The sequence below is a fragment of the Elephas maximus genome, chromosome X (genome assembly GCF_024166365.1).
Source record: "Elephas maximus indicus isolate mEleMax1 chromosome X, mEleMax1 primary haplotype, whole genome shotgun sequence".
In the NCBI taxonomy this organism is placed as follows: domain Eukaryota; kingdom Metazoa; phylum Chordata; class Mammalia; order Proboscidea; family Elephantidae; genus Elephas; species Elephas maximus.
In genome coordinates this window covers 99,608,294-99,620,705 of record NC_064846.1, presented here as the reverse complement: position 1 = coordinate 99,620,705, position 12,412 = coordinate 99,608,294, and the positions used below count along the sequence as shown (strand labels likewise).

The window sequence follows — 12,412 nt, the reverse complement described above, 5'->3', positions numbered from 1 at the left end:
CGACTGCTAACCAAAAGGTCAGTGGTTCAAAACCACCAGTGGCTCCACAGGAGAAAGATGTGGCAGTCTGCTTCCATAGAGATTTATAGCCTTGGAAACCCTGTGGGATCACTGTGAGTCAGAATCGACTCAACAGCAATGGGTTGAAATAATAATGTTTTGATGTGTGTCACACACTAGTGCCAGTTTGCTATTGTGGACTATTGTATGTACCTCAAATTTTCAATATAATAGGCGTTACAGGGGTTGGTTCGTAACTACGAGTTGTACGTAAGTCAGACATTTGTAACCTGGGGACTGCTTGTATATCATTCCATTGCCATCTGGACTCCAATGTTTCTATGGAGACAACCATATTTAATCTTATTAGAGACCTCTTATATGTGATTATTTGTGTCTTTCTCATTGCTTTCAGGATTCTCTCTTTATCCTTACTTTTTCAGAGCCTAACTATGATGTGTCTCAGTGTAGCTCTCTTTGGGTTTATCCTGCTTGGGGTTCTTTGATCTTCTTGGATTTGCAGGTTCATGTCCTTTGTCAGGTGGGTCACTGTTTCCTTATATTTCTTGTGGTATTTGTGGGACAAGGTCATAATGATGGTCTGTTTATGCTGTCCTCTTCCCAGAATCCTCCATAGGGTTTTCAGTGGCTGATTTTTCAGAAGTAGATCACCAGACCTTTCTTGCGAGTTGCCTCTGGATGGATTCAAACCTCCAATCTTTTGGTTAGCCTCTGAGCATGTTAACCATTTGTACTACCCAGTGGCACTATATATACATATAGTGTAATTTTATTTATGTTTAACACACATAAATACAAATTTCAATGTATCTATATTTTCTATAGATAAAACCCATTGAAGATGATTCAGTTCTGACTTGTAGCAATCCTATAACACGGAGTAGAATTGCCCCATGGGGTTTCCAAGGAGTGGCTGATAGATTCGAACTGCCAACCTTTTGGTTAGCAGCTATAGCTCTTAACCACTGCACTACCAGGGCTCTGTAGATAGGTAGTTAGGTTGATAGATAGATAGATATTTGGAAGATATATACTAAGCTGATGACAGTGATCACTTCTGGAGAGGAGACTAGAATTTTGGCAAGGGTCAGACATCAGGGGGACTTTGCCTTTATATGCATTACAGTAAAGCCTATGAGAGCCGGAACTCAATGGGACTGCCTTGTTTTTCCAGGTCTCGCAAGTTTTCCTCCTTTGACAGTGTGAAGTCCTACCACTTTTCTATTGCTCATTTTAATGGAAAATATTTGCATTTTCTTTCTCTGGTAGGCTTCCACCTTACACAGGTTTCAGCTTTTGCAGGTTTTAGTGTATGTTGAGTATTTTTTACAAGATGTATTCCTGCATTGATGTTGCAGGACCAGGCATTGTTTCATTCTGTTAGTTTTACATAAGTCCCTATAAGTCGGAGTCAACCCGACGGCAGATATCTGTCTGTCTATCTATCCATGTGTTAATTATATAAATAAAAATAAGCATAAGTTGTCTACACACACGTTATTGGACAGTTTAAATGTGCAGTGTAACTATAAAGCAATGAGATTGATTTTTTTGGTTATACTAAAGTAACTTGTACATTGGTTGGAAAATAGCTCTATGGATCCCAATGGTCCAACTCCCAACTGATCATGGGGATGGTACAGGACCAGGCAGCTGTTAGTTCCATTATGCTTAGGGTTGCCATGAATCAGGGCCTACTTGATGGCAACTGACAACAACAAAGTACCTCTGCTTCTTTATGTCAGTCCAGTATTTGTCTAGGGCCTGCATATAATCTTCTTGGCTGCCAACCACTCACTCGACAAGTTTCCTTTTACCAGTATTATCTATAAGAACAGTAAGAAATCTGTTCATTGGATTTTCCCAACCTGGGATACAACAAAGCTTCATTTTCTGGAATTCTGTTTACTGAAATGCATGCAGAAATGCAGCTGCTATTGAATAGATATCGTTGAGTATTCTAAATATAAGAATATTTGTGCAGCTCTTTAGAGTTTACTTATTTTATCTTATTTGATCTTTCCAACAAACTAGTGAGTTAAGTATTATTGTTAATTGTTTACATAGATACAAAAACTGTGTCAGGGGTCTCTGAGATCACCCCTAGTTTCGATGATTTGATAGGAGGATTCCCAGGAGTCAGCATATTGTCATACTCACAGGTAAGATTTATTACAGTGAAAGGATACAAAGTATAATCAGCAAAGGGAAAAGGAACATGGAACAAAGCCGTGAGGAAGCTAGGTGTAAGCTTCTAAGAGTTCTATCTAAGTGGAGTCACACAGGAAGCACTTAATTCCTACAGCAAGGAGTTGTGACAACACATGTTTAAAATGTTTTCTACCAAGGAAGGTTTCCAGAGCCAAGGAGCTCAGGGTTTTTACCAGGGGTCAGTCACACAGGCACCCTCTACCTACCCAACCCAGTGCTGTTGAGTTGATTCTAACTCATAGCGACCCTATAGGGCAGAGCAGAACTGCCCCATAGAGTTTCCAAGGAGCGCCTGGCAGATTCAAACTGCTGATGGTTTGGTTAGCAGCCGTAGCACTTAACCACTACGCCACCAGGGTTTCCCCCTCTACCTACACGTACCAAAATTCCAGACACCCAGAAGGAAAGCAGATGTTCAGGATAAATAATTTTGTTTGCACAGTTTAGGCCCAGTAAGACACTCTTACCAGTTAGGGAAGGGTAGAAACCCTACCAAAATGTAAGCTCCCGGACATGAGCCAAGGGCCAATGTTGCAAGCAGATCTTTCTAAGGAGAGCAATCTCAGGCCTGCTTTGTTAATTCTTTTCTGCACAGAAATTAAAGCTTAAAGAGATGAACTGACTTTCCCTAAGATATTTAGCTAGAAACGGTGGAGTTAAGATTCAAGCCCAGGCCTTTGGATTCTCAGTCCATATTTTTTTCTACTCCATAACTTTAATCTCCATCAAATCAAGAACAAATGTTTTTAGCTTACAACTGAAGTGGTAAAATTCAGTGCATAATCCCTTGAGAGATGGAATATTGAACCAATTTTCTTCCTGTGCCTTGTAATACTTTCTTTCTCTCTGACCTATGACCTTTCTAGGATAACATAAAAAGTCTGGAATTGGAAGTCATCAATCTTCAAAAGGAAAAGGAAGAATTGGTGCTTGAACTTCAGACAGCAAAAAAGGATGTCAACCAAGCCAAGTAAGAATAAAGTCAAATAATATTATTTCAAGTCCCTATTATGTGTGAGGAGCTACAGAGGCAATAGAGAAGTAGAGACCCATTTCCTGCCCCCAAGATATTTAAACCTACTCGTGGAGAAGAGGCATAAACACAAGAAGAGTTAAGTAATTGAGATTTTAAGTAACATCTCAGGATGACAATAGAAGACATGCTGTAGCAGCACATGATTAATAGCCACATAAATTTCTTAGGCAGCAATTGCTTTAAGAGTTCAGAAGCAGGAGATATCAGTTCCGGCTGGCATGATCAAGGAAAGCTTTATAAAAAGTTAGCATTTGAGCTGAGTTTTGAAAGATTATCAGAATGTACCAGACAGCAACAGTTTCCTTGTCCTTGCACTGATGGTAAATTAGCTTGTGAATAGACTAACTCTCCAGGGTAGTGACTGGGAAAGAAATCTATCCATCCCTTAGTTAAGAATAAAACTAAGACAGACAACCAGAACATCCTACTCTGCCTCAGACCTCTGTCTTTTTTTTACTCAGTGACTCCATTGTATCTGTCTATTTAGTTTGAAGCTCATTTCTTAAAAGTTATATTACATGTTTAATTCCCATCTCAGACTTGTGTAATGATCATCAGAATTACTTCTTACAGCTAAAGTGAAGTAAAATGCCTTCAAAAAACCAACTTTTGACATAGAGTGGTGGTATGGGATGTGTACTGAGGTAGTTGCATTGTTACATACTCAAAAAAAATTTCTTGTTTTACTCTTTGTATTAAGCTGCCAGTTTTGAGACAATTTTATTGTGTGCATGGTATCTGGAAACCCTAATGGTGTAGTGGTTAAGTGCTATGGTTGCTCAGCAAAAGTCAGCAGTTTGAATCTGCCAGGCGCTCCTTGGAAACTCTATGGGGCAGTTCTACTCTGTCCTATAGGGTCTCTATGAGTCGGAATCGACTCGACGGCACTGGTCTTGGCTTGGCTTGGGCTTGGGTGCTATCTGTTATTTACTAATGGCTATGAGACTGGTCACCTCTTTTAAATATGTCAGAGTTGTGAACTGGGAATCTAGTATTATATCAGGCTTTGCCCTTGGGAGCCTTCATTCCCGCAGCATCTGTGTTTAGGTTGAGTGAGCGTCGCCGCAAACGTCTCCAGGAGCTGGAGGGTCAAATAGGCGATCTGAAGAAGAAACTGAATGAACAGTCCAAACTTCTGAAGCTGAAGGAATCCACAGAGCATACTGTCTCCAAACTGAACCAGGAGATACGGGTAATAAACTGTCATCTTTGCATTTACCTCATTGGTAATTATAAACATAGGTGTTCCACTTAGAATTATTCTGCAGAGGTGTTTTCAAGTGAGGAAGAAGCAGACAGGGCCATCATTTCAAGTGTGAGAGTCTCTACAAATGTCTGTTTTACAGAGCATTGTGCTGGTATGACAGAGTCTAAATAATGAAACCCTGCTTTGACATTCAGTTTAATGTTAGACTCTCTGGAATGTTCAGTTTCATGTTAGACTCTCTGAAACCAAAGGACAAAGACACCTCATTATTTAGTGGCGATATCCTGACCACCTTCCATGATAATGTAAAATAATTTCTTAAGATAGTAGCAAGACGATAGACACCTAGGGAAAAAGAAGTAATTTTTCAGTTATTGAATGTTCAACTTCTGACATTTGCGAAGTGGTGGTTACAGGTCACTTGTACTGACACCCCTAGGGTACAATAGTTGGATTTGCCATTGAGGCTTAGTACATATTTCCCAACATCCTGCCCCTTGAAATTTCATTTATATATAATGAATTGAGGGCTAGATGTAGCTTATACTTAAATTTTTCTTTTATTTTTTCAGAGTGTTCATTTGTGTAGTCTATACTTTGAAACCTGAAACCCTGTGTAAGGCAAGCATAGCAAGGGGTATTGGATAACTAGTCATAAAATCTGTTGGTGACCTTCTCAGCTTAGCTCTGAGTTTTTTTCCCTCTCAACGGTAAGTCTATTCACCTTCACACCAACCTAGAATAAAGTGCAGATAACAAATACGTGTACTGATTTTGGTTTTTACAGGTGATGAAAAACCAGCGAGTGCAGTTAATGCGTCAGATGAAAGAGGATGCTGAGAAGTTTAGACAGTGGAAGCAACAAAAAGACAAAGAAGTAATCCAGTTAAAAGAACGTGTAAGTATCAAAAACTCCTCAAAGGCCTAGGTAATAAACCCTTCTCTGGGCTGACTAACATTAAAGCTTCTCTTTAAACAACTGGTCTTCAAAAGATAGAACATGTTTATGAATTCAACAGCTATTTATTAAATGTTTAGCAAGGTAGGAGCCCTGGTGGCGCCGTGGTTAAGAGTTCGACAGCTAACCAAAAAGTTGACAGTTTGAGTCCACCAGCTGCTCCTTGGAAGCCCTATATGGCACTTCTACTCTGTCCTATAGGGTTACTATGAATTGGAATCAACTCAACAGCAGTGGGTTTGGTTTTGGGTTTATGTGCAAGGTACTATCCACTAGGTATCATGAGAAATAGAAAGTGTGTAGTTTATGAGCTCTGTCCTTGAAGAATGTCTTGTCTAAAGGAGAAGGTAAGCCATAAGCACAGATTCCCCCAATACAAGGAATAAAAAGATTTAGGGTTTAAGAATGGTATAAAATACCTAAGTAATTAAGAGAAAGGAAAGCACACTTCCAGTTGGAATGAAGATAGCTGAACAGGCCCTGAATAACAGGGGGATTTTGATAGAGATAAATATAGGTATTCCAGACGGAAGGAACACCAGGAGCAAAGACACAGAGATCACAGCTTTCTAGGCATGTTCAAGGAACGGCAAATGGTCCAGGTAGGAAGAAGGATAGTAGAAGATTCAGTTCGAAAGACAAGTGGAAGCTAGATTTTAAAGGTCCAAGAAGTTTGAACTTTTTTTTGTTACTAGTGCAAAATTTTTAAGGTTTTTGAGAAATGAATTGATATCAGCAAAATATTCCTTTAGGAAGATACATCTAGGAGCAATGTGTAAAACAAATTGAAGTATGGAGAAACTGGGGGCCAGACATCAAATTAAGAAGATTTTGCATAATCAAGAAAGATAATAAAGGCCTGAATTAGCATGGTAATGGTAATTCCTGGAAAGCACACTGAAAAGAACATTGATTTGAGAAAATGTTACAAGAATTAGCCAGAGTGTGATGTGTTAGGGCAAGAAGACAGGAAAGGAAAAGCACTTTTCTGGATGATGGCATGAGGAGCTTCTTGGACCCTCCCTCCAGTGAAAAAAGGAGCCCTTGTGGTGCAGTGGTTAAGCGCTCAGCTGCTAACTGAAAGTTCTCTGCAGGAGAAAGATGTGGAGGTCTGCTTCCGTAAAAAGATTTACAGCCTTGGAAAACCTATTACGGCAGTTCTTCTCTGTCCTATAGGGTCACTGTGGGTTGGAATTGACTCGATGGCAATGGGTTTGGTTTTCGATTTGGTTCTCCCTGGCAAACAAGTCATGAAATTTATAAAAGCAACTATTAAAATCTCTGGTAAAAAAAACCATGTCTCTGGAAATGGAAAACAGCAAGTGTTGGTGAGGTTGTGGAGAAACTCATCCGTTGCTGGTGGGAATGTAAAATGGTAACAGCCACTGTGGAAAACTGTGGCGGTTCCTCAAAAAGTTGAACATAGGATTATCCTATGACCCAGCAATCCCAGTCCTAGGCATGTACCCAGAAGAAGTGAAAGCAATAATGCAAACAGAAACCTGTACATCAGTGTTCATTGCAGCATTTTCACAATAGCCAAAAGGTAGAAACAACCGAAATGTTTTTCAACAGATGAATGGATAAGCAAAACGTGGTATATACATACAACAGAATGTTATTGCAGCCGTAAAGAGAATTGAAGTTCTGGTGCATGCCACAACATGGATGAACCTTGAAAACATTATGCTAAGCGAAGTCAGCCAGTCAAAAAAGGACAAATACTGTATGATTTCACTTATTTGAAATAAGCAAATACATTGAAACCAAAGATTATTAATAGTTATCAGGGGCGCAAGGGAGGGGGAGAGGGGGAGTTTTTGTTTGGGGGATATTGAATTTATGTTCATGGTGGTGGAGTATTTTGGAAAAGTATAGCCATAACGGTGGCACAACATAAAAAATATACTTAATGTCATTGAATTGTAAATGTGGAAGCTGTGTTGGCAAATGTTTTGATGTATATATTTTCACCACAATTTTAAAAAAGTATCTGAAAATTGTCCTACAGGTATATAGCAAATGAAGAAACATTTATTCAAGAAAATCTACTAATTCTTGTTAAAGATAGCAAGAGTCTGTGGCATTTGAGCTACAACCTTCTCCCACTCCTCACCCCCCACCAGCTCAGAGGCTCCACCCCTGGAAGAAGGCCAGGAATACTAGGGCCCTAATTGCCCTACCCCCTGTAATCACAGGGTGGAGGTTCCATGTCACAAAAGGCAAACCAAGAAGAACAGGATATATTGCCCCTGCCCAGCACCCTGCTTGTAGAACAAGTATCACTCCGGGAAAAGCTGGCTGCTGTCCCTACCCCCAGGTCCGAGCAGTGGTACAGAGGTTCTGCCCAGGGGAAGAAGCAGGCCATAGGAATGTAGTTTTCCCTAAGGGGACTAACTTTATTTGGAACAGAGCTTGGGGAAGTTCAAGCCAAAAGGTGCTATCAAAACAATGGAAATTTTAGAAGTCAACAATTAAGAGGAGACCGATAGCGCCACGAGAGCAGCAAGTGAAACAGAGCAGAAAAAAATATTCAAAGATACAACAGCTAAAAACTTCCCAAATTTGACGAAAAAAAAAATTAATCTACACATCCAAGAAGCTCGATGAACTCCAAGTAGGATAAATGCAAAGATATTCACACCCAGATACATCATAGTCAAAATATTCAAAGACAAAGGCAGAAACCCCAATAAAACTGGCAGCTGAATTCTTATCAAAAACAATGGCAGCCGGAAAGTAGTGGAACAACAGCTTCAAAATGCTGAAAGTAAAAAACCATCAACCAAGAATCTCGTATACAGCACAGCTGCTTTTCCAAAACTGAAGGCAAAATAAAGACATTCTGAGGTAAACAAAAGCCGAGCCAATTAGTTGTTAGCAGACCTGCCTGGCAAGAAATACTAAAGCGTCTTCAAGCTGAAAACAAGTTCCACCAGACAATAATTTGAATCTGAAAAAAAAAACCCAAAGCGTGTCATAAAGGTAATTATGTAGGTAATTCTATAAGAGAGTTATAACTGCAAATTTCTTCTCCTTTCTTCTCTTAACTGATTTACAAAGCAATTGCATATATGTGTGTGTGTGTATATATGTATATATATATATATAATTATATCGATGGTCCTGTAACAACTAAAAATGTAATATATTCGACAATAACAGCACAAAGGAGACAGGTCAGAGCAAAGCTGTAATTGAGTAAGGAAATGGTAACATGAACCCTTAGGAAGAAATGAAGAGAACCAGAAGTAGTAAATAAGAAGGTTAGTATAACAAACTCAATAAATACATAATTGGCTCTCTTTTCTTTTCTCAGCTTATTTGAAAGACATACATTATATAAAGTAATAATATAACAGTGTATTTCGGGGTTACATATAGATGTAATATGCATTACAATAATAGAACATAAAAGGGGAAGAGTGAATAGAGCTATATAAGAGTAACATTTCTATATCTCACTGGAATTAAGTTAATAATAAGTCCGAAGTCAATTCTGGTAAGTTAAGATGTTTAAGCACTAGAGCAATCACTAAGAAAATAACTCAAAAATATAGTGAGATAATCATTAAAGGAATTAATATGTTACATTAGAAAATACTCACTTAATGCAAAAGAAAGCAGTAAAGGAAACAGAAATAAAAAAACATGAGACATAGAAAGTGAAAAGTAAGCTTGAAGACATAAACCCAACCATATCAATAATAATATTAAATGATTGAATTAAACAATCTAATCAAAAGACAGATTATCAGACTGGATTAAAAAAAAAAGGACAAGATCCTACTATATGCTGTCTACAAGAAACACACATTAGACTCAAAGATACAAATAAGTTGAAAGAAAAAGGGTGGGAAAAGATTTATCATGTAAATATCAACCGTAAAAGAGCTGAAGTAGCTATACTAATGTAAGACAAAATAGACTTTAAAACACAAAATGTCAAGGCCCTCGATAAGTAAAGCATTACTGAAGGGGAAGAACAAAGTGGGAGTCCTCACACTACCTGATTTTAGAACCTATTACACTACTACGGTAGTCAAAACGGCCTGCTACTGGTACAACAACAGACACGTAGATCAGTGGAACAGAAGTGAGAACCCAGACATAAATCCATCCACCTATGAGCAGCTGATATTTGACGAAGGCCCAACGTTTGTTAAATGGGAAAAAGACAGCTTCTTTAACAAATAGTGCTGGCATAACTGGATATTCATCTGCAGAAAAATGAAACAGAACCATACCTCACGCCATGCACAAAAACTAACTCAAAATGGATCAGAGACCTAAACGTAAAATCTAAAACGGTAAAGATCATAGAAGAAACAGTAGGGACAATGCTAAGAGCCCTAATACATGGCATAATTAGTATACAAATCATAACTAAAAATGCACAAATCTTAGAAGGGAAACTAGATGACTGGGCGCTCCTAAAAATCGAACACTTAGGCTCATCAAGAGACTTCACCAAAAGAGTTAAAAGAGAACCTACAGACAGGGAAAAATATTTTGGGCCGTGACATATCTGATAAGAGTCTAATCTTTAGAAACTTCAAGATACTGCAACACCTCTACAACAAAAAGACAAATTTTCCAATTAAAAAATAGGCAAAGCATATGAACAGACACTTCACCAAAGAACCCATTCAGGTGGCTAACAGACACATGAGGAAATGCTTATGATCGTTAGCCATCAGAGAAATGCAAATCAAAACTACAATGATATACCATCTCACCGCAACAAGGCTAGCACTAATCCAAAAAACACAAAATAATAAATGTTGGAGAGGTTGTGGAGAGATTGGAACACTTACGCACTGCTGGTGGGAATGTAAAATACTACAACCACTTTGGGAAATGATTTTGCACTTCCTTAAAAAGATAGAAATAGAAGTACCATATCATCCAGCAGTCCCACTCCTAGGAATGTATCCTAAAGAAATAAGAGCCATCACATGAATAGACAATATGCACACCCATGTTCATTGCAGCATTGTTCACAATAGCAAAAAGGTGGATACAACCTAGGTGCCCATCAGCAGACAAATGGATAAACAAATTATGATACATTCACACAATGGAGTACTGTGTAACAATAAAGAACAATGATGAGTCTGGGAAACATCTCACAATATGGATGAATCTGGAGGGCATTATGCTGAGTGAAATTAGTCACAAAAGGACAAATATTGTATGAGACCACTATTATAAGAACTCAAGAAAAAGTTTAAACCCAGAAAAAAGAATTCTTTGATGGTTAAAAGGGTGAGGAGGGAAGGGGAAGGGAAGTCACTAGATAGTAGACAAGGATCAACTTCAGTGAAGGGAAGGAACAACATACAATGTAGGGAAAGTCAGCGCAACTGGACCAGAACAAAAGCTGAGAAGTTTTCTGACACATCCAAACACTTTGAGGGACAGAGTAACTGGGGCCAGGGCCTGGGGGCAATAGTTTCGGGGGATGTCTAGGTCAATTGGCATAACAAAGTTTATTAAGAAAATGTTTTGCATCCCACTTTGGTGAGTGGCATTTTGGGTCTTAAAAGCTTGCAAGCAGCCATCTAAGATACATCTGTTGGTCTCATCCCACTTGGAGCAACGGAGAATGAAGAACACCAAAGACGCAAGGAAAATATTAGCCCGAGAGACTAAAGGACCACATAAACCAGAGACTCCACCAGCCTGAGACCAGAAGAACTAGATGGTGCCCAGGTACCACCAATGACCTCCCTGACAAGGAAAAAAATAGAGAGACCCAGACAGGGTGGGAGAAAAGTGTGGAGCAGACCTCAGATTCACATAAAAAGACCAGACTTAATGATATGACACAGACTGGAGGAACCCCCAAAACTATGGCCCCCAGATGCTCTGTTAACCCAGAACTGAAACCCATTCCCGAAGCCCACTCTTCAGGCAAAGATTAGACAGGACTATAAAACAAAAAATAATACATTTGAGGAGTGTGCTTCTCAGTTCAATCAGATACGTGAGAACAAATGGGCGGCTCCTGTCCCGAGGCAGGATGAGAAGGCAGGAAGGGACAGGAACCAGTTAAATGGACACAGGGAACCTGGGGTGGAAATGGGAGTGTACTGTCACATTGTGGGGATTGCAACTAGTGTCACAAAACAATATGTGTATAAATTTTTGTATGAGAAATTAACTTGAGCTGTAAACTTTGATCTAAAGCACAATTTAAAAAACAAACAAAAAACACAATGTTACTAGAGATAAAGACGTTTTGTAATGATAAAATGGTCAATCCATCAGGAAAGTGTAACAATTATAGTATACACTTAACAACAGAGCCCTAAAACACATAAAGAAATGCACAAAAATGATGGGAGACAGACAAATCAGCAGTAATAGTTGGAGACTTTAATACCCCATTTTCAATAATGGGTAGAATAACTAGGCAGAACATAAGCCAGGATATCAAAGGCTTTCGGGAAGTTTCTAAATTACTAATTCAATTTCTTGTTATAGGTTTATTCAGATTTTTTATTTTTCATGAGTTGGTTTCAGTAGTTTTTGTCTTTCTAGGAATTCGTCTGTTTAGGTTATGTAATTTGTTGGCATATAATTGTTCATAGTATTCCCTTTAACTATTCCCTGTAAGTATTCTCTGTAAACTAACTAGAACTAACAGACATATATAGAATGCTTCAACCAACAACAGCAGGATACATATTCTTTTTAAGTGCGCATGGAACATTCTCCAGGATAGACCATATGCTATGCCATAAAAGGATTAAAATCATAGAAAATATGTTCTCCAACCACAATGGAATGAAATAAGAAATCGGTAACAGAAAGAAATGTGGAAAATTCACAAATACGTGTATATTAAACAACACAGTTCTAAATAATGGATCAAAGAAGAAATTATAAGGAAAATTAGAAAATACTTTAAGATGAATAAAAATCAAAACACAACATAATAAATCTTTTAGGATGCAACTACAGCAGTACTTAG

The 12,412-nt window shown here is 38.5% G+C and overlaps 1 protein-coding gene across 3 annotated transcripts in view; it reads left to right on the top strand.

The window, feature by feature from the left end:
* The window catches only part of KIF4A (kinesin family member 4A), a 197,009-nt gene that overhangs the window by 120,391 nt on the left and 64,206 nt on the right, over positions 1-12,412 (top strand). For all 3 annotated transcript variants that reach the window (XM_049871659.1, XM_049871660.1, XM_049871661.1), the window contains exons 17-19: positions 3,099-3,202; positions 4,316-4,460; positions 5,263-5,373. In XM_049871659.1, coding sequence (XP_049727616.1) covers positions 3,099-3,202; positions 4,316-4,460; positions 5,263-5,373 — 360 coding nt within the window. The remainder of the gene's footprint in view (positions 1-3,098; positions 3,203-4,315; positions 4,461-5,262; positions 5,374-12,412) is intronic.